The sequence below is a fragment of the Anas acuta genome, chromosome Z (genome assembly GCF_963932015.1).
Source record: "Anas acuta chromosome Z, bAnaAcu1.1, whole genome shotgun sequence".
NCBI lineage: Eukaryota > Metazoa > Chordata > Aves > Anseriformes > Anatidae > Anas > Anas acuta.
In genome coordinates, this window is record NC_089017.1 from 61,944,333 (window position 1) to 61,967,618 (window position 23,286).

The window sequence follows — 23,286 nt, forward strand, 5'->3', positions numbered from 1 at the left end:
TTAATATGGTTAAGACCTGCTGGTGTATTTAGATGTCAAGAATGCTCCTGTGGATATGTCATGCTTTACAGTCTATTATTTTACGCGTAACTGTTAACAACTGCAGCCCTTTGGGTGGTACAGACCTAGGTGTCATTAGCAGTAGTGAACAATTTGGAGAGGTCTCTGTTATTGGGGAGCCCAAGGGCTGTTAATTTCAAAATCTGACTCCATAAGATGTTTCTTATTGTACACAAGTGGCAGTGTTACTAATTTTTACTGTGATTATCACTACTTGAAAGACTTGCTAAGTGCTGACAATGCTTGTCTCTGGAGAGTCTGCAAATGTTACAGCAGATTCTGCTCCAGGGAGAAAGAATTGTATGAAATTTCAGGTATAGTTATAACAAAGAACACAAAGTGCTGATTTAATAAGATACTTTCCACGTAGACATGAAGAAATCTGTGGCAAAGCAAAGCTTCGGACTCTTTTGGCATAAACTAAGCAGCTAGTCTTGATCATGGGAAGGCTGAGTTTTCACCAGGAAGTACATTTGCAGTTTGTTTTTACACAGAACGTTGTATTCTGATATATGCAAGGCTCTAAAAGATTCAAAACATGTTTTATCAGAGGAAGCAGGGAGAAGTCATTATTATCTTACTGGCATTTGGTAATAATTCAGAAGAGGATTTAAAGCGGCACAGAATTTGTCAAGGCTGTCTTTGGAGTCAGCGTTTGCAGGTCTGAAGGGAAGGGTTAGGATTTTCAAGGTGAAGCAAATTCCCTGTATTTGATCTGTATCATAGTTCTGGCAAAGTCGGAAGGAATTGACTGCTTCCTAAAAAAGTGTTAGGCTAATCAGAGGAGAGTCTGCACCATAGTCAGCGCTGACTAGATGTAGCTCGGGAAGTACTGTAAATTCAGAGCATATGGGCCTGGAGGAAGCTATTACAAACATTGCTATTCTTTTCCCTGTCTCAAACCATTGTCCACACAAACATAAAACAGATTGCAAGTACTTTGCCATTCACTAACACTTTTGAGTGCTGAGGAAACAATGAAGACAGAATCAGACCTGATCCTTCACTTTCTGTACATTTAATTCTTCTGCCCACGGTCCAGTAAAAGAGTGGTGTAAGAAAGGGAGTAGTGAATTTGTCTTGACTGTCTATGATTTGAAAGCATTTAGCTGAGACTTGAAGTGAGAGGTTTGATTACTTGGAGCTATAATGCTTCACAAAGGGATTTCATGTATACGAGACTTAAATGGATCTAGCCCATTTAAGTTTTTATAGATTCACATCTAGATTAAAACCTAATTACTTTTCCCATTAGAATTTAAACAGAGGCTGGTTGGATGAGTGCATGCTACACCGAGCCCTATAGATTTTATTTGTTAAATGTTCTTAGGTAAATTAGCACCTGTAAACATCCCTGTTTTGTGAGGACACCTTATTTATGTTTGTCACATATACTAGCTGCTTGGGTGGAATATTAAAATATTTAAAAGCAAAACAAAACAAACAAACAAACAAACATATTGGTTTAGAATACCTCTAAAAAGCAACTTGTCCAGAAACTGATAGTCTCAGAGACTAATCACAGCATACCAAACACCTTCTGTAGGATGCCATTTTAGCTCTGTACCAAATCAATGCCAGAATACCATTGATAATAGTTAAATGAGACCAAATTTCTCAGAAGAGCTTCTATTAGCCAGATATCTATATCATAAGACCAGGCTTATAACTTGCAAACATGCCAGGAGGTTGATAACCTCACCCTGCTGGAGCTACAGGTACTCTGTGACACAGACAAGAACGCTGTGCAGTCAAGATTAAGGGAGCACACCAGACCTGTCCATCCAGAGGAGTGACACTGATACTTCCTCTGTTCTGTCTTGTATGTACAAGATCTGTTCCCAGAGCTGGTGACAGCAAATCATCCCAGATTGCATCCCTGAATTCAAACACTGGGAGGAGAAAACTAGGCGCTAATAAATAAATAGGAGTTGTATGTGAAATTGACAAAAGAAGAATGCTGGAAGGAACATTCCTGGCAACAGATTTTCTTCAAACTTGCTTTCTTTATGGTTTTTAAGTTTCTATGAGAACAAGAGTAAAGAGACAGTGAGGACAGTAAGCATGCAGAAAAGACAACAAGAAACCAAGTCCATGGGCAGCGCCACATCCTTAAACCCATTTTAGCTTAAAAGGGGGGATTGTGATAGGAATACAGGGCAGTGGTTTAGTGTGTCTTCTCTGTGGCTAGACTTCATTTTGAACCTTACATTAGAAAAAAATCTAGCTCATTTAGTCACAGATTTTCTGTAGGATCTTTTTGAAAGTGTAAGGAGAGGAACACTTTTCTCTGTGTTTCATATGGTAAAGGATGATCAATGTAAGGGAATGGGTATATTCCAACACACAAACCATGCCTAAAGAAATAACTATACTTCATCACTGGATCTAGCTTGCATTTTTCAGAAATCAAAATGTTTCCATGCTTCACTAGCAGTATGGATTTCAGATTTAACTAGCCAAAGTAGTAGCCAGCTTTGAACCAAGGGTCAAGTGACATATCATTTATTTAGTATTAAAAAAAAAAAAAAAAAAAAAAAAAAGGAAAGAAAAGAAAAGAAAGAAACAAAAACAAAAAAAAAAACATTTTTGATAATATATGATAATAAAAGAGGTTGTCTTGATGTGCAAGTCCTGGTTATGAAAACCAACAATGGAGCTTTCCTTTGTAAATATGCCTGCATACCTCAGAATTCTCCAAATAAAGGAAGGGTGAAGTTTAAAATAGAGCTCATCAAATGTTAAATGTGGCTGCAGGAAACAGCAGGTGTCCTTGACCTGTAATTGTCCACCTGCATAGATTTAAAGTCAGGTTATCCATTTACAGGCTGCAATGAGCAGCAGAAGCATGTCTTACCAAAACAGTGAAAAACTGTCATTGCCCCAGGACCTTGATCTACTTTTTCAATAAAAGAGGCCATGTCTAATTTGTCAAGGCAGCTGCTCAGAGTTCAGGGCATTAGAGCTATTGTGTGATGGACGAGATTCCCAGCTGTGTTCATCCACGGTCACCCAGTGAGGACAGCCTGGTGGAGAAACACAGACTGTCTCATGCTCTTGTTTGACCCTTGTAGCGCTGACATATTTATCAGGGGCTGAGAATTCACTGTAGGGTACGCTGGCCCTACAGGGCCACTACTCTTTCTGGAAGCTGCAAGGAATAATTGGTGTTCAAGATGCTAAATAACACCACGTTTCATTCTGGGGATGTATATGTTGAGTACAGGGAGGCATTGTGCAATGCAAACATGCTGAACGGGCAGGAAAGAACTTAGCCCTTTAAGTAAGACATTTCTGAAATGGTTTCAAAATATGAAGGGATTTAACAGCAGAAAATCTTACAGCCAGAAGAGACTTAAAGTGCCTTTTGGTGTTAAATTAGTGCCAGTGTATAATTAAAATGTCAATATGCTGTTAAAGATATTTGAATAATTCATTTTTCTTACATAGGATGTGCATAGTTTCAATAATTGTATTAATTAATAGGTAAGATGTCCTGTAGTAAATTTTCAACAACCTAAGCATTGACAGTCCTGGTTCAGAGCACTTTCAATATAATGTATGGACTGTGAACTGTTTATTAATCACATGACTGCACAAAACACCACATAATTTCTTCTCATATAGATAACCTTTCAGTGAACAGTATCTATATCTCTTTCCATGGATAGGATACTGACTGACTGTGTTCTTTTTTTGTTTAGTTTTCTTTAAGACTGTCAAAAAGCAAGCATATTTTTTAACATCAAAATGGGCTGGTGTGTACTATTTACAGAATGCTGTTAATTAAAAAAGACTGGAGAGGTTGTAATTTAGATTTTGCCATGTTAATCATATTTAACATTAAATACGGATAACAAATGTCACATTTGGAAAGTAGTCTTTTCTATGAATATCCTTAGTTTAGCCAGGTGTTTAGATGAGTGCTACTTTGAGCTACTTAGCAATTTAGCGAGACACCATAGTCTCTGGTCTCCAATTACCATTTCTATGACTTTTTCTAGATTTTAATCGTGTTCCAAGATTCTTGTGCCAGTAGCTAAGAAAGAGGAGAGAGAAAAAATATGTTATTATTCTCTTCTTACAAAAAAATAAATAAATAAAATAAAATAAAATAAAATAAAATAAAATAAAATAAAATAAAATAAAATAAAATAAAATAAAATAAAATAAAATAAAATAAAATAAAATAAAAAGAGTCTTGCGGGCATTTTATTGAGAAGTTTTTAAGGGGATAGAGCAAATTTACCATTATATCAAAAATGTGCATCCTGACATATCTGTTTGGAAAAAAATAGCTCCACTGGCCAAGTTCTAAGCTATTGAAAAACCTCAGTCTGTTCATACCCAGAAGAGACTTGTCACCATTTGGCAGCTAAATACACAGACAACTCCGTGTACACTGAACATTGGTGGTATGATTGATAAGCACTTTAGCTATCCAGCTGATAGTCTGACAGCTCTCACTGCCCCAGCAGATCAGAGTAAGTCAGAATCTCTGCTGAAGTAAATTTTAACAGCTGCATTGATATTAGAAGAGCTTAGGGCAGTTTATAGAGAAGTTGCTCAGGGAGCATTAAGGGGCATCTCTGGCACAGCTGTACAATAGAGCAAACATTTGGAAATGGCCAGCAGCACATTTATCATCAACTTCATGTTGACCAAGAAGAATACCTGTAATGCTCTGAAACAGTGAGTCCCAGTGGATAGCCTCCAGACCATTCCCAGCCTTCCATGCCTACCAAAATGTGTAGCCCTAGATATTAAACTGTAGTCCTTCCAGCAACAACCAAAGATTTCCATTTTCTGTGAAATAAAATCTCAGATGAAGGTGCATCTTCATAACATTGTCAGAACTGGGCATAAATGAGGCAGTTCTTTCATATGCCCAACAAGGATTTTATTTTTTTTAATTGAAAAATAACACCAGCTGCATGCAGTCAATAATATTCCATCTTGTTCATGCTCCATCCCATCTTACCCACAATTGTGACAGAAAATAATAGAGCAGCTGTTAAAAAAAAAAATAAAGGGGAGGGGGGGGGAGAGAGAAGGGAAAGGGAAGGAGGACCAGACTCATTTTTAAAGCCTTACAAGGCTACTGTTATTCAGTATCATGTTCTTGCAGAAAGAAACAGCTTTTTTTTTTTTTTTTTTTTTTGAGAGAGAGAGAGAGATAGAGAGAGAGCCCAAAAGATCTGCAATTGCTAAAACAAACAATACCAACTCGGACACTGAATGGAAGACTGCATAGAAACACCTCCTGAATGGCAGTACACCAAAGCCTTCAGCAAGATAACTCCAAAAGTATTTTGAGAAGAATGTATTTTCCAATTGTTTTCAATTGGAAAATTCAGAAAACTTTACTGAGTTTGCAAAAATCTAGAACAGTCATTCATGTTGGTATATACAATGAATTTGTTTCACAAGAAGCTATGGAAAAAAGAGCAAGGCACCTGTCTACCTCTGCTTATAAAGTTAAACTCAGTCTAGCTAGCTGATGAGGGTAAATGAGGTGTAAGTCATAAAGCTATGTAAAAACTGAGTAGCATTTTTTGTTGTCATTGCTTTAAGAAGCTAGCAGAAGTGGTCTTGTTATTTGGTGCAGAAAAGGCAGTTGGTAGTTGCTTTGAGCCTGTGGTCAGCACGGGAGAAATCTAATTTCTGCCATCAGCATACAGTTTCCAACAAACAGTTCAACCATTCTCCGTATGTGTTCGCAGCTGAGTGACTCCCATCAGATGTTCTCAGAGAAGGGCACAGAGCAGGGGTGCCCTCTGTCCCTTCCTCTGTGTGCATTCCCCACTGAACCTCTTGCATTCACCACAGAGCCTGCCCAGAGGTTTGGGCAATCTCAGCTTATAATAAAGAACATAAAGAGTGCTGCTCTTTTTTTTTTTTTTTTTCATTTTTTTCAGATAGCATTCTCCTTTATCTCTGCAAAACACTAGTCTCTATTCAGCATCTTAAAGAAGTCTTACAGTCCTGCAACACTTTATATGCTTTTAGTCTAAATATGACCAGGCTACAGGCAATGCCCCAAGGCACTCACCCAGTAATACAAAGTAATTTGCTATACCCAGTGATCCCTGGGGGTATTTATGTAGCTTGGTGTGCAGTTCTCACACACTGAACCAAATTAGTATTATCAGCAGGTACTTTCAGACACCCAGCATGCAGACCTGAAAAGACAATACGGTTTATCTGTGCTTGCTCATGGCAAGACAACTCGATAACATCACATATGCTTCCCTGAAAGGTTTGGACTCACCTACACTGTGTTTAGAAAGGAGGAAAGAGAAAATGTATCACAGAGATTGTGATAAAACTTGTTATAGTCCCAGTGCCAGGGAAAAAAAAAAAGAGAGAGAGAGAGAGAGAGAGAGAGAGATCAGTAAACATATCTTGAAAACTAGCCTACAGATAATGAGAAAAGCCAGTCAGTTCATTGTTCTAGCACTTACCTTCATGTTGATTAATTAGCTGTGCAAGCACCCCTGGTTTGCTTGCAGCAGTGGGAAATACTGACCTAAAAAAGATCAAGAGCAGAAAATGAACAAATGCTACTGTAAATCCAGAAAAAAAAAAAAAAAAAAAAGAGGATTTGAAACAGTAGCAGAAGAAAGTGGAGGGTTGAGGAAGTTGTTGTAATGCAGACCCGCTGATGATGATGTTCCACAAAGCAAGTATGCCTGGCCTGTGGCTGGGTGGCCAGAGGTCGCCTGGATGGGCTGTGAGTGTGTTGCAGAGGAAGCTGGTCTGGCAAGATTGCTGCTGGCCCCAGGGCAACTATCTGAGAGCAAGGTCATACCACGCACCCTAAGATGAAGTTACAGAAGTCACTTTAGCAGATTGGCCACCATAATCAGAGAACATGTTAAAAAATTCACAAATATGAAGTGTCAGTGAAGTTACAGCTTTAAAGCATAGATATGCATGCGGTTTCTGCAAGATGGGGAGATGGTAAAAATAAATAAATACATAGATAAATAAATAAATAAATAAATAAGGTTTTAAAATTCAAGTAAAAAAATGCAGAGAAATTGGACAGACAAAAGGAAAAATACATGAAAGAAGCCAGCACTGGAGATAGAAAATGAAGTGAGAGATGATAGCAGCAGCAGGATGAGAAGACCAGTAGGGAACTGCTGTCTTTTGCCTCAGGATGTAACTGGAGTAACCCTGCTTGCTTTACTGGAGGGATTGCAGATCTGAATGAATGTAACTGAGAGGAAAGAAGGCTTCTAATACTTATATTGGAAGAGTAGTGAGATACAGAGAAAGAACTAGAGCTAAAATCTGTCTTGCTTACTGTTGTGGCCAGTGTTTCAAACTCACTGCAGTCGCCTAATGTATTCAGTGACAGATGAGACTATGGGATTACAATACAGAGGGAAAAGATATACCAAACACCAGCCATATATAAGCCATTTTTGGTCTACAGACCCACCCCTGTAAATATTTCTAGTGGTCATTTACCGACCACTGGGAGCATGTTTTAATTCTTAAGTCTGGGTCTTGAAGAAAATACCTGCATGAGTGTAGAGAAAATGAAGAATTAATCCACAGTGTTGCTTTCAGTCAGAAAATACACTTTTTAGGCATATGAGTGATGGAAGAGGTTTCATATTCACTCTAGAAGAGGAGGCCTAACATGGGGTCCAGCTACGTTCCTAACCAGCAACCCAGCTGTGGACAGGAGGACTATCTCTAGGAAGTACAGTCAGTATGCATCAGTAAACATAGATGGCTTGGTCACCTAGATGTTCAACTTCAATAATCATTTCCAAGGACCTCAAGGAATAGAATATATAGGGCACAGTCTTATTTAAATGTCCTGGATGTTTAATAGATGGCTCCTATGGTAGTTCAGCTGCAATGTGTTTAGTAACCCGCTTAAAACCATCGTTTCCATTTTCTGTGTATTTAAAGAAAATCAGACTTGATGAAGAAACAATTTTTGTTTCTAGGTCGTATAAAGTGCTTGAAATTTAACCCCAATTCTTCTGTAAGTCTACTTTGAGCTTCAGCCTGCTAAGCAAAGCTGCTCTTGTTGACATTCAGAAAACTTCACTTCTCCCTGTTGTGCAGAAAGGCCATAGTTCAAAACAGGCTGTAAGAAAGGAAAAGGAAAGCCACAGAATTTCTCGGTGACAGCTTCTCTTTCCTTGACACTGTACATAAAAACTGCTTCCAGAAAGGCACTGGGCTGCCTAGAATACATAATGCCCACACCAGAAAAAAAGAAAAAAAAAACACGCCATTTGTTCTGCACTGTCAGAAGAGCTCCATGCAGTGAAATGGGAACTGTGAAGATGAGAGATTCATTTTGCAGGCTATGACAACTTCTCTGGAGCCCTGGAATCATGCATATTCAGCCAAACATATGTAAATCTGGTTTAACCCAGCTGTGAAAGATCCCCTGAAGTAAACTAATAAAGAGCAGCTGGGTATGTTTAAGCTCATCGCAGGCATAGTAGAAAGGTCCCAGAATGTGCACTGAGCTTCTTTTACGTCATTAGAGGAAATACAGCAGACTTTAAAGGAAATTTGTGTTTTTAAGATGCAAAGCAGTATAAAGCTTGCCTCTACTGAGACAGGCTACAAAAGAATTAATTTTCCTTGACATTTGGGTTTTATACATCTTGTCTCAACTATTGCAAATGACTGGTTTACTGTTTTAAGGGGCCTTCTATATTTGCTTATTCCCCATCACACTGGCATCTAAAAAAAAATGTTGCTCACTGGGAAAGGGTGAGAGGTGAAGGAAAATACTGAAATCAGGAAAGTTCAAAGTGATCAGTCACTCCATGTTGTCTGCCAGTGGGAGAAAGGTTCTCAAGTGCTTTCTAGTGCAAGAGTTGGCCTTCAGCAAAGCCACTGCAGCAAATAAAATTGGACTGGCTTTCTGGACTGTGGTGAATCTCATTGCATTGTAGATCCAGGAGGCTGTGTACCTCAAAGCTCCTCTTATACCTGAAAACTTAATAAATTGGCTTATTGACAGAGTTACTGCATATAAGTAATGCAACTTAAAATATTCTAAGCGCTTGCTGCTCTGGTCATTTTCCAGTCTGGCAGCCCTTCATCTCAGTGGAGCTGGGAGATATCTGGGCATTAATTTGCTAGTTCAGAGTTTGTAATTTCCATCTATATTAATCCCTTTCAGAAAAGGCCTGCTCCCTTCTAATTTGTCAAAATTCACATATATGTCAATCGTATAGGTTTTGTATGGCTGCTGTGACATGCAGAGAAATTGGATTTCAGGCTCATAAAAACAGATAATTGAAAACTTCTTTGAAAATGGTACTTCAAGACTCATATGTTATCTCATAAGGACTTGGTGGAGTCATTTCTTTAACCTTTCTTGCATAACTTACATATCGTAAGAAATGCAGGAATTAATATTCAGCATCTTCCCATTGAGAGCAGAGCTATGTGTTGATCTCACCTCTTCTAGGAAGTTGCAACCATCATTTTTCTATGGAGAGTTGTGTCAAGAGATATTCATCAGATGGGAGAAGTAACAGAATTTGGACCACTTGAAAGAAGTAAAACCACCCTTAAGGGTCAATAGATGAACCTGTCCTGGAGGTATTACTTCTGAAATTGGTCTGACTATGGGCCAAAACACCTTGACAGAGGGCTCTGTGTCTGATCTGATTGCTTAGATCCTTCTCAGGCTTGTTACATGTTAGTTCAGACATGTTATGTGTCGATTTTCTTTTCAAAGTTCTGAAGTACATTTTCTCTTTGTACCTCTGAGGATCCTTGTGCCTCTTGCAACTGAAGGCTTTTTCTTTACTAAACTCATTCTTCCCTTCAAGCACATGCATCCTCTTTTTGTTTGCTAAATATCTGAGCTAGCTTTGGCTACTGGCTTTAAGAGCCATGAGGAGGTATTGGAGTCATAAGGAGATAGATTGCTCTTTTCAGCAGTCATGCAAAACTTCAAAACTTATGGTTACAGACCTTTACAAATCAACAATACAGCTTTACAGGGGGAGGGCTGTACTTACCTTTAAGTAAGAGGTTACTTACCTTTGTCAACAAAGCAGTTCCAATACAGTGGCTAACATCAAATCATTTGGATTATAATGTGCTTGGTTTATTCTGAAACTTTGAAATTATTTCTTCAAGAAAAACAATAAGATGAGATCTCAGAAATGCATGGTAAACTCTGGTCATTCCTGAACCTGCTGTCACTTTAATTTTGATGTCCAGTCTACCTTCATCTACCTTCATCTGACTTTTTTTTTTTTTTTTTTTTATTATTCCTATGTCTGGTTAAAAAAAAGGAAGAAGAAAGCTTGTTAATACCTGCAGAGATTTTCCAGGCTGAAATAGTCTTTTAGCAGCATGAGACTGCCTGTAAACACAGTTCTAACACCTGGAGACACATGTTGAAAACCTTTTCAGTGGCATTTAAAAAAGATGTTCTGAAGCCTGTAAAAACCTCCATTCATAATGAGCCTATACCAGCATTCTTGCAAGTCTAAGCAGAGGGAGACATACATCAGACAGAAAAGCCTGCACTGAAGAAAGAAATTAACTGCCAGGTTTTCTCCTTAAATAACAACAATAACGAAACCATTGTGCCTTTGTGGAACAATGACTTGCTCTGTGGAAAGTCTCAAGTGATTTTGTAGGTGTTGGAGATGGAAGTGGGTTGATTTCCATTTAGAGAGGTAAAGTTTAAGACAACAAAGACACCCACTCCCTGACTGCTGTTAATGTGTGGTCTAGGCTTAAATATTACCTTATTCCTTGGTAGTTATTCCCCCACTTCCCTGCCAAAACATCATTCTTCATTTCCCACCTCTGTTTTTCAGTTTCATGTGTGCCACCATTTTGGGTTATTACTTTACCATCTGTCACAGGCAATATTGGAAAACTAGACAACGAAAGCTCCCTGCAGTGATGCTCACAGAGTGTTCTTGATGCACATGGCATGTGGTCACCTCATTGTCCAGCATGCACCTCTCAGGGCCATAAATCATATCTGGAACAGAGGTGTCTTTGTATCCGCACCACAGCTAGCTGTAGTACTCAAACAGAAACGCATTATTTTTGATGACAGGTAATGAGGTTATTCACACACAGGAACTTGTAGTTACGGGACCAGATATTGCTCTCTGCCCTGCTCCTGTTATTCCCACTGACTTTAGCTTGGTCATAAAAGCAGACCGCATCCGGCCTCTTGTATCACTAAAGCAGCCTCACATTAAGCTAGTCAAAGTAGGAAGTAGGATTGTTTGTTTTTGTTCATCAAGCAGTTGTGGGTGTTATTAGCTGGAATTTCCGTTTGTGAAGCATAGACAGAAACAGATTTAGAGGAAAAGTGACTGTGGGACTCATCTTGAGGTTTTGCCATCTCTATCCCTGATCACAGATGAAAGAAAGAAAATCAGCCTTCATCAGAAAATACTTCTGTTTGTGCTGCACATGCTAAAGGGATACAGCTCTTTTGTTAGACCTCTGGACTTGCGGTCTCCTTTCTGCAGATGCCTCTGAATTGCTCTTCTCCTGAGACAGACACATTCATTCAAAACAGATAGAAGGAAGCTAGTGCTCCAAGAGTAGTAAAAATCCTTGTGGAGCCACTGCATTTATAATACTACCCAGTGCACCTTTCCTAAGGAACTGTTTTGGTTCTTTATTTTGTCATACTTCCACCATTTAATTTCATAACACTGATTACATACTTATGAAAGTTTGCACCTCTTTCCACAGAAAGAAAACCATTTACCACAGCTTAACAAGGGTTCCTTGGACTTCCCATTGTCTAAATAGGGAATCCTGTGGAGGACAATCTTTCCAAACAGATCTTTGATCAATACTTCTCAAGTGCAGCTTTTCAGCAGGTGTTAGATCGCTTTTATTTGCTTGTGACAAAATGAGTCAAAATGTATCATACTTAATGTTTCTCCATAAAAACTAAATAATTTATCCTGTCGAGGAAGGAAGTTTAGCTAGTTTAATATAATTTATTCTTGGCAAATTTGCTTCAGCTTATATGTATATAATGACTGCATTATCCTTAGAATGATTATAACATTGGTAGTTAATCATTCGTTCTACTGTCATTCCCATTCTAAAAATTGGACTGTCAGGTCTGTCGTCTGCTAGGTTCTCCTTTTGGCCCATCCCAAAGACATGTAAAATGGTTGCCCTTTTCCAGAGCTCCTGCTACTCATAGTTCCTTCAGCATCATCCAAGAACTGGCACAGTGTCTAGAGACTGCTTTGGCCAATTCCATTACACAATTTGAAAACATACACATGATCTGAATTTTTGTGTCTCTTTTCTCTGTTCTGGTCAGCACCACATTGCCTGAATTTGTTACATTTCTGATCAGAGACCAGAGTGTGGATTCTTGCTTAAAAGTGAAGCAGGAAAAATTGTAAATGCTTCAATCTCTGTATCTTTCATTATTTGTCCTCCTTATTCAAACTTACCGTACTGGCATTATTCCTATTCCGTTATACTCATGCCGTATACTCTTTAGGATGTTGAACTCTGTTCCTTTGTTTACATGATCCTGATTCTGCCCTCAGAATTTGGTGAGTTTGTTTCTTTTTCTTTTTCTTTTTCTTTTTCTTTTTCTTTTTCTTTTTCTTTTTCTTTTTCTTTTTCTTTTTCTTTTTCTTTTTCTTTTTCTTTTTCTTTTTCTTTTTCTTTTTCTTTTTCTTTTTCTTTTTCTTTTTCTTTTTTTTCTTTTTCTTTTTCTTTTTCTTTTTCTTTTTTTCTTTTTCTTTTTCTTTTTCTTTTTCTTTTTCTTTTTCTTTTTCTTTTTCTTTTTCTTTTTCTTTTTCTTTTTCTTTTCTTTTTCTTTTTCTTTTTCTTTTTCTTTTTCTTTTTCTTTTTCTTTTTCTTTTTCTTTTTCTTTTTCTTTTTCTTTTTCTTTTTCTTTTTCTTTTTCTTTTTCTTTTTCTTTTTCTTTTTCTTTTTCTTTCTGTTAGAATTAAAACAACCAGAACATGCAGAGAATAGTGTCAGCAGCATTTCCATGTGGTAACACTTTCAGCACTGTGCACATCTTGTTGTACTGCTTTTTAACAGGTGTTCAGGTGAAGCCTTAACCCTTAAATACTTTTGTTAGCTGATGAGAAGAAGCCCTATCTCTTTTCTAGTTCCTATCTACTGTTCCATATACCTAGGTCATTACATCACATCTGATCTTTTCTCTCTTATTTTCACCAAGAGGCATTCAAAAAGTTTGTTTCTCACTTTTTCCAGAACTTTAGAAAAATTATTACTATTACTGTCATAAAATGTATGTCTCCTTGCTTTTTCCCCCGCTACCTTTTGGGGAACAAGTTAGATCAATATTCTAGTCACATGATTTATTCAAGCACTAACTCATTTCAGAACTGAAACACTTTGGATGTTCGGAAACATTTTTCTTAGTGTCCTCTTAACCAACCAGTCAGCCATATCTTATCTATAAGCTCTGCTGGAAGAAGTAGTGACTTATATATCAGGTCTTCTCTTTCATTAGATGAGCAAGAAGTATTAGGTCTTCTCTTTCATTAGATGAGCAAGAAGAGGTGATTTTTTTGTGTTCCAGATTATACAACACATTACAGTATACTATATATTCTCAGAAAAATTAATGTTGATGTTAGATGATACAAACAAAAGGACATGGGGTGAAATTACAGAAAATTAGTGGAGCAGGAAGGATCAGGTTGTCTGTAAGAATCACAATAGCCATGGAAAATGGAGAATATCAGGTCACTAGCCTGGCCCTTTTAGAAGATAGAAATAATAGTACATCACGCATATGAAGGCTCTGCACTCATAAGCCCAGTTGTGATTCACAAGGAACAGAGTTTGTCTTCAGTGGAAGACTTCAGGGAAACAGATAAGTGCAGCGTATTTGTGTCATTACATGTAAAGCCTGATCCTTGAGGTTGCAAATATTTAAACTCATCTATGTCTTTGAAGCTTTTTGAGTTTTACAGCTATTTTACCACCAGAACTTTCCCAAATATAGTGTTAGTACAGGTAATTCTGTTAATAGAGAGTAGCTGGTTTCTATCTACGGTGATATGTCTTCAGGTGCTACAGAAAACAAACAAGAGTATGGATGAATACTTCCAAACTAATAAATGAAATAAACAGTGCATTTTCATATCTGGAAAGAATGTGCTGCAAACAACAAAGTGCTAGAGAGAATATTTTAAAAGTGCAAGGTAATAGTATTTTGTACAGATATTTTTTTTTATTATTAAATATATGATGAAACTAATATAACAGTATTTATATCTATCATATTTTACAGTCTGTTCCCATAGTATTTTATGCAGCCAGCTTAGTCAATTTTCCAGTACACAGTGTCAAGAATGTCAGATAATATACAGTTATCAGACTTTTCAGTAACAGGTATTTCCTCAAAGCTGGTGGCTGAAGTATTTTATCTGACTTACAAAAATGTAGACCCTATGTTTTTTCAACTATTTTCTTCATTTATTTTAATCCTTTCAATAATGTGTGCTAATGAATGATGCCGAACTGAGCCTTGTGAACAGTTCTTTAAGAACCACAGGATGTGTAAAACCACACACAATGAAGTATATAAAGTGGCACAAACACTGTTTGCTTTCAGACTGGCACATTCTGGGCCCATCACTGGGATCACACACTTGCCTATTCATCCCATTCTGTGAAGGCAGTTACTACTGATGCTAGGGGCTTGAGATGTTGATTGACAACTGCAGTAGCCTATTTCATATTATATTTTTCTCCCCGTGGTCTTGATAGCAGGATGCTGAACATTCCTCATACTTATTCATTACTTAATTGTATCTGTTTCATAATCATTAATGCAGGCCAAATCTTGCCAATCCTAATCATTTTATTTAGGTTGAAGTTGTTGGGATTACTTACATAAGACACTTGGATGTGATCCATCATAAAAACTAAATTACCTCATTGACCTGAGATTGTGTCCAGAGAAGATCCACCTGCCTAGGGCAAAGCCACTAAAGTTAAATATCTTTTCACTCTAGTGTAGGAAACCTAACAAACTTCAGAAAGGTTTGAGCTCAGGAGGAACTATCTAAAATCAAACTGTTCTAAGGCCCTCATAAATCTCTGCTCATAAAACACCTGCAGTGCAACCTGCAGCATTTCAGCTATTCTTTTCTTGAGTACACATGGTCACTCAGTTTGAAATGTGTGGTAATTTTGTAACGTGAGTTGTAATGAGTCCATATCCATTGGTAATGTAAAACTGATGGAAAGATTTCATGCTGCTTTTGTATGCAGGGATGCAGGTTTCGGTTTTACAGCTGCCAGTCATAGAATAGCCTGAAGCAAAAGGCTGAGTGAGGAGAGCAGCCTCACGTAGCCATCAGGAAGTGCCAGGCATGGAGCACCCATCCATCTATCATTGTTACATCAGGCTCCAAACAGAGCAAGTAAGCTTCCCCAGAGCAAACTGGTTTATCTGCTGTAACACCTTACTGGAAAGAGGTATAACATGTGAGAGAAATCTCTGTCCCAGTGATTAGTTAGTTGTTTTTTTTTCCTCACATGTGGGGAAAAGCTTCTCATACCATGTGTCACCTGGGTTCAAGTCCTTCTACAGAACCAGACAGGGAAAGCTGAAGACAAGGCTTCTGTTTTCTGCCTCTGTGCCACAACTGCAAATGACGGTTAAAGTGCTAAAAATGCATAAACTAGGAAAAGTTTAGTCTGAGCAACCTGGTCTAGTGGGAGGCGTCCCTGCCCGTGGCGGGGGGTGGGGGGTGGAACTAGATGATCTTTAAGGTCCGTTCCAACCGAAACCAGTCTGCAATTCTGTGAAAAGTCCTGTCCCTTCCTCTTGGGTTATGCATGGCTTGTGCTTTCAGACACAGACAGGCTTAACAATTGTAGGTGCTTAGGTAGGCATTGAGCTGGGATTTTGAGTCTTTTTTGTGAAAAAAACACAAGACTTTAGCACTCAAAGGAGCATTTCTCTGAGAAATTTTTCAGTGGAAGGTGTCCCTGAAATCAGGCATTTTAAGCTGAAATTTTCCTTAATACCTTGCCTAGGAATGCATTTCTTGATAGACATTAACACTTCCATGACCATCCTTTCCACCCATTCAAGACTTCCCACTTCTGATTTTCCAGCTAATGACCACAGGCAGTTTTACAAGTGTGAAAAAAATTTGGTCTGAAAATTATAACAGTACTACCAAGTAAATATTGGCAGGTGTAGGGTTCATAGAAGACTGTCACCTTTGCAGTGAAGTGGAGTTCCTATTGATGATGCTGTGGCCACCAGACCATGCTTCTGATCTACATACAGCAGTCTTGTGTGTGAATTTAAGGGCTAGGCACTACCACCTTCTGTTAGGTGTTCTTGACAAAGAGTAGAAAAGTCTGCCTAATAAAAGCTTCTGGGCTTTGAAAGAGGGTTCTGTGAAACATTTGATTTGAAGATTGTTTTTACTTAGACATTGTTTCCTGAGGTCTTCTTTCCTCCCCCTACTCTTTTATTGTGAAGACATTTATAAGAATGCAGACTCTTAAGTTTCCTAAGGGATCATGTGCCCTTGCTCCTTATTCTCCTCATGAAATCACAACCCTCTGTTTGTCACAGCATGGTAATTTCCATGGCAAACAGCTGTGATGTCACCAGCAGAAGCTTATGATTTCAAGAGCTGTTTTGCTTTTAAATATAAAGTTCCTATCTTGTAAGCAAATATCCCTTGTCCAACTAAACACTGTAATTAAATGGGGACAGAAAATACATGCTGTGGAAGCAATACTGTATCTACCCAAAACACTTATCAAAGATTTCTGTGAGATAATGGCAACTTTTCAGTACTCTTTTAACATAGTTTGCTGAGGAGTATTTTGCATTTGGTTCTAATTCTGGGCCACAAATACCTTGTCTGCCAAATACACAAATAGACATTATTCTAAAGGAGGAGGTGATTTATGACATGAAAGTTTTGTATCTTCACAAGGTCCCAGGAGAGCCTTGGAGGTACTTTTCTTCCTGTCTTGCTGTCTCTCCTGTAATAAGGATGTGGCTTATATTTCCTTAGAGCATGTGGAGCTTTTAATGCCCTGGCATTTGGATGCTCTCTGGAGAAAGAGGTGGGAGAGACGTTCCTTCAGCTCCTTGTCAGGCAGTGGCTGTGCCTTGTTAAGCATTAAGAACAAAACCAGAAATGGAAAAAAAAAATAGAGGCTCTGTGCTTGTGTTTCATTAGTGCTGTTGGCTTGATGCCCAACTATGTCAGGAAAAAGTTCTTTTCTTTAGAAATTCAGAGTATTGATTAATGCTGTGTTAGGGACTTTAGACTGAGGAGACACACTCTGCCAAAGATGCCCTCTCTGACAGGGAGTGCTTGGAGGGCCAAGTAAGATTTGACACTAATCTCAGACCACAGCACAGAGCCACCAAATGAGGCCCTCAAAGTCAGAGCTTTCAGCTGAAAAAGGATAAGCTTCACTGCAGAGGTCAGCCTATTCATGTGTCCAGAACAAGAGAGAGCTTTAAAAATTGGAAGAGCAAGGACAATCCTCTGCAAGGCTCAGTACATTTCCACACTGCTCTGTCTTTCATGGTTATTTAAGCATCCTCCTGAAGCTCAGGCATGTGACAGTGACTTTTAAAACACATGACAAAGATAACAGAATGACAAGCCTTAAACAACATGGGATGCACTTCTCTGATATTTGCAGAGCTTCTCTCTCCTCTCTTCCTTTTACAGGATTTTCAGTCTGAACAATTTACAGTAATAAAAATAAGATGTCATTAGATGAGGAGAGACGGGATAGAGGGAGGGGAGGAATGAGCAGTATGTCAGACGAAGAAAAGTAATAGCTCTGACCTCTCAAAGTCAGTGTGAATTTGCCCAGGGCATGGATTTCAAACTGATTTTAACTACCCTGCAAGTGAATTCTCTCTCCCTCCATGAACTTCATAGTGTTCAGTTCCAGATCTGAAAGCTGTATTGAGAGCACAAGGCTGTGCATGTAAGATGTAGCTGGCAAGTACAGTATGCCTCTAAATTTGGACAAGCTGATCAAAAATCACCTTGAAGTACACAAACAAACCTCCCAAGAAGTACCTTTGAATGAAGTAGTTAATGATAAGTGGCTTTTCCCTATCCTTGGTTTACTTAACCATTGTATGCTGTTTATTTCAGGAGTGATTCGGGAGAGTTACCTGAAGGGTCACGATCAGCTGGTGCCAGTTACCCTGCTGGCCATTGCAGTAATTCTTGCTTTTGTCATGGGGGCCGTCTTTTCGGGAATCATAGTGTACTGCATCTGCGACCACCGCCGCAGAGATGTAGCTGTTGTGCAGAGGAAGGAGAAGGAGCTCACCCACTCCCGCCGCGGCTCCATGAGCAGCGTTACCAAGCTCAGCGGCCTCTTCGGAGATGCTCAGTCCAAGGAGCCAAAGCCTGAAGCTATCCTCACGCCCCTGATGCACAATGGCAAGCTGGCGACCCCAGGCAGCACTGCCAAGATGCTAATCAAGGCCGACCAGCACCACCTGGACTTAGCTGCCCTGCCAACCCCTGAGTCTACCCCAACCCTGCAACAGAAGAGGAAGCCGAGCCGTGGCAGCAGGGAATGGGAAAGAAACCAGAACCTCATCAATGCCTGCACAAAAGATATCCCTCCAATGGCCTCTCCCGTGATCCCAACCGACCTGCCGCTCAGGGCTTCTCCTAGCCACATCCCTAGCGTTGTGGTCCTGCCCATTTCCCAGCAAGGCTACCAGCATGAGTACGTCGACCAGCCAAAAATGAGTGATGGGGCTCAGATGTCTGTGGAGGACCAGAATGCTACCCTTGAGTACAAAACCATCAAGGATCACCTCAGCAGCAAAAGCCCCAGCCACGGGGTTAACCTGGTGGAGAGTCTCGACAGCATGCCGCCAAAGGTGCCCCAGCGGGAAGCCTCCCTTGGGCCCCCAAGCACCTCACTGTCCCAGAGTGGCCTGAGCAAGCGGCTGGAAATGCATTCCTCTGCCTACAGCGTGGACTACAAGAGGAACTACCCAACAAACTCACTCACAAGAAGTCACCAGGCATCAACTCTCAAAAGAAACAACACCAACTCCTCTAACTCGTCCCACCTCTCCCGAAATCAGAGCTTCGGCAGGGGTGACAACCCACCACCCGCTCCACAGCGAGTGGACTCCATACAGGTCCACGCTGCGCAGGCACAGGCCGTGACTGTATCTCGACAGCCGAGTCTCACCGCGTACAACTCTCTGACGAGGTCGGGGCTGAAACGCACGCCCTCGCTAAAGCCAGACGTACCTCCCAAACCTTCTTTTGCTCCACTCTCCACATCCATGAAGCCCAATGATGCATGTACATAATCACAGTGGGGTGGGGGGTAGAACAGCAATTAAGCAGAGGTTGCCCTTGAAAGCCAGTGTTCTGCAACTGTTCCTCTGAGAAGATGGTTGTTGCAAGCTGAGGATGTGTTGATTCTGCTCTCTGGGAAAAGTGGAATATTTTTTTAACCCGAGCCATATGACCCATGGTTGAAGGTTTGCAACTGCAGGACTCTCCCCCACAGCCCTCCGGTTCTTTGCTCAAAAGACTAACTCTCCATCACAAACATTGAGCCAAAAGCACACAGGTGAAAGATGACCGTGACGTTTCACCCTCCCAACTGCACAGTGCATTCCTGAACTGGGAAAGAGTGCTCTGAAAAGCAAAACCCATAATTACAAAAACAAAAGAAAAAAAAATATTAAAAAAATAAATAAATAAAAAAGAATGCATTGATAAAGCTAACTCTGACTTAACAATGGCAGAAGTTTACTAAGTGCAGGTACTGTGAAATGCCCAACAGTGTTACAGCCATTTGGTTACAGCAGTTAAATGCCATGCTGGGCGAACTATGTCATAGATTTCTGCTACCCTTCTCTTTTAATGAATAACATGTGACTGTTAACGCAAGTAACTCCTCTTATTTATTGTTCAACTTTCATTTTTCCTAAGGAAATGACTTCTGCATATCATCCTGTGAGCAGCTCTTCAGAGAAGTACCTTGAAAGTTATACCTATTTAACGTGAAACCTATTAACTGGAGTAATTAAAACTCTTTTATTTTTCCAATAAATCCACTGAGTTAAATAAGTTGGAGCTGGAATTCTGAACTTTGTGCCTGGACTGTCTGATTAGCTGAAAAAAAAAACAAAACAAAACAAAACAAAACAAAAAAAAAACGGGGATATCTATTTAAGTCTCTCAGCTAATTAGCCGGCTGGGCCTCTGACCTAAGACAGCAACAAACAAATACCACAAGTTCATAACTTCTAACGCAACTGCAAGAGAAACTCTTAAAAGCCGCACATTTGTGCACCATTGCTATCAACATGGCTTTGTCAGTAGCTAATACTTTCTGTGAAGGCACCAGCTTGTGATGTGCCATCTCATTTCACCTTGCATGTGAGACGGCAAACAAAATCCTCAAACAGTGTGAACTAGTTAATATGCCGGCTGTTACCATGCATAAATTATGGTCTTATCACACGGGTTTTTCGTGGGAATATATCTGTGAATAGCCTGTTTTCTTCCACATGTAAATTTGTGCCTTACACCCTCAGTTGTGTATAATTGTGAGCTGTAGTATGTAAAACCTTTTTCTTTTTCTCCTTGGAGTAATGCAAATATTTATTGGTCCTTCCTCCTCTAAGCCCTCTCAAGAATCAGACAGAGCAAAGACATTCAAAGAAGAATGTAGTGGCTGTTGGCACAACCCCATGTCCCTCAAGATACGGGCCAGTGCCGAACCCTCCAGGTCAGTCCCACTTTCAGCTGTGCCAAGTCCTCTCCCGAAACCACCCTCCAGCTGTGCTGCCCCAAAGGCACCGTGCCACCCTTCCCTGCCTCCCGCACCCCGTCTGCAGTGATCATTCTCCCTGGGCAGCAGAGAAGCCACAAACAACCTTGTCCCCTGGGGCTGGCGTATTGCCTGGCTGGGGACAGGCACCAGCGAGTGGTGCCAAGCCCCGCAGCACACCCAGTCACACGTCCCGCAGCACGCAGGGCACACGGAGCTAGGACAGGCAGGCAGGCTCCTGCTGCAGCTACTTGCTGCTCCAGAAGGATGCTGCATATACTCCTCTGGGGAAAAAAAAATGTATTTTTTTTTCTTTGTTTCTTTTGTGTGACTGTGCATGTAGCTAGTGTGGGAGTGTGCGCGCACACAGGTGTGTGTGTGTGTGTGTGTGCGCGCAGGCGTGTAAGTTCCTTTCCAGTCTTTCAGTTTATGCAAAAATGTAGATGTGTTTTTAATCTGTTACAATAACTGTGTCAACATACTGTAGACAAACGATGGGGATCGCTTCTAAGCTTTTTATATATATATATATATCTACTGAACAGTATGTTTGAGTAAGGTGGTTGTTTCTGTTTCAATTTGTTTTTTAAAATTTTATACTTCCATTTGTTTTTCAGGGTTTTGGTTTTGTTTCTGAATGACTGAAAAGACAGATTTTAAGTCCATTAGCTTATAGATGGTATATATAAAGTCTGGATGGTCTAGACCAAAGTGTGTAACAAGGGTGCTTGCATGTTCTTTCATTTCATCATGGCTTCTTTTATGAAATAATTGTGTTCACCCTTAGTGAACTATGCAGACTGGAGTAGATAGATCTGTATCCAAAGCAATGGTGTTGTTTTAATAAAAACAAACAAACAAACAACAACAACAACAACAAAAAAAACTTTGAAAACTGTAGGTAGCAAGGTCATTTTTGAAGAGAACCCACTCACAACTCTCTCACCAAGCTCCAAACCCCCTGAGTACCAAATGCACAGGCCCCATTGCTATGACTCAGCAAAGCGTCCTGTCAAAATGCAGAAGTGAATAATCACAGCAGCAGCTTGTACAGCAACCTGCCTTTGTAATATACATCTTGTCCGCTACCAGCTTGACCTTGAAATTCTCATTTGGTACTCAGCGGGTCTTCTCTGCTTGTCCTTCCCCGTCACTGGTTCCCTTCCACCCCTTGTTTTGAGGGGTTCATAAACCTATGTGTGCCTTTGCTTTCCACCCTTGCTATACACTGGTAGATGCAACAAATTCAGACTCTCATTTGTTGTAAAGTTGTAGAGTATCGTGATGTCACCAGTTTCCCTACATTTCCACATCCCCCTAACATCTGATTCACAACTTAATGTATGTTGTAAAAAAAAATAAAAAAGAAAAGAAAAAAAAAAAAAAAAAGGAAAAAAAAAAGAGAGAGAGAAAACAAGAAAGATAAAGAAAGAAATGAGAAGATAATGGGAAATAAAAGCTCTTGATTACATATGGTAATAAAACCAGACTGTTCTACTTTATTTCTTGTGTCCCAATTCTTTGGTTCCTATGAGGATTCATCTTTTTCCTTCAAAAATAAATCAATAAATAAATTCAATGCTGATCATTTAGGCCAGGTTAGAGAAATAAATTTGTTGTTTTCTGTCTCTTGAAGATGAACTTGACTTTAGAATAAGGCGATGGTAATTAAAAATTGAATCACACATTTGCTCTCCCTCTATTCATATTCCACATTTTCTTTTTATGAGCTTGTTCATCATCAAATATTTATGGCAGACTTGATAGTTTAAGAGATCAAGGATGGGATTTAAGCACACGTGGTCCACCAAAATAGATCATCATACAGATATGACTTCATTTCCAGGTTTTGCACATTAATAATGGGGGAGCCTGTGTTTTCTTTTAGCAGGCATAAATCTCTTGTGCTTTATAGGCCTGATCTAGAGGATGTTGCCTGAGACTTTAATTCTGCAAGAAAATGGTAGTAAACAGATAAATAACAAAAGCATATACAATGTCCCTCATCCTGACAGTGATTAAAACGTACCAACATCCTCCGCATGGATATTGTGTAAGTGCGGACAACATACTCACAGCCTCTCCCCTGAAGCTGAACACTCATCTGCTTTAGTAACTGGACTTAGTAGTTTTGTTTTGTCACACAGCTTTGTGTTACCTGCTAGAAACTTGGCAGAGTGTGTCATTTTCAGTCTACAGCTGTGAAGATACACTGTCCAGCTTGTTCTGAAACCTTTCATACAAGCTGCATCTAGGGAAGCTACACAAAGGTAGAGATACCTCTATATTAACATTAATATTAGTATTCCTCTATAAATAACTGCAGGCTGCTGTTTCATTGCTCCTTCTTGTTTGTTTTTCTAAGTTAAATAACCCCTGGTATTGCTAAAGGTGTCCCTCAGC

General features: G+C 39.6%; 1 protein-coding gene and 1 long non-coding RNA gene across 6 annotated transcripts in view; both read left to right on the forward strand.

The window, feature by feature from the left end:
* SEMA6A (semaphorin 6A) overlaps nucleotides 1–22,385 on the forward strand; it is a 118,067-nt gene extending 95,682 nt beyond the window's left edge. For all 5 annotated transcript variants that reach the window (XM_068667773.1, XM_068667772.1, XM_068667775.1 and 2 more), the window contains one exon: nucleotides 18,219–22,385. In XM_068667773.1, the coding sequence (XP_068523874.1) occupies nucleotides 18,219–19,408 (1,190 nt within the window). In that variant the 3' untranslated portion in view covers nucleotides 19,409–22,385. The remainder of the gene's footprint in view (nucleotides 1–18,218) is intronic.
* On the forward strand, nucleotides 12,979–14,538 carry LOC137848565 (uncharacterized). The gene is made up of 2 exons (XR_011091422.1): nucleotides 12,979–13,544; nucleotides 13,580–14,538. It is a non-coding gene; the product is annotated as an uncharacterized lncRNA (long non-coding RNA).
* Nucleotides 22,386–23,286: the final 901 nt, after the last annotated feature.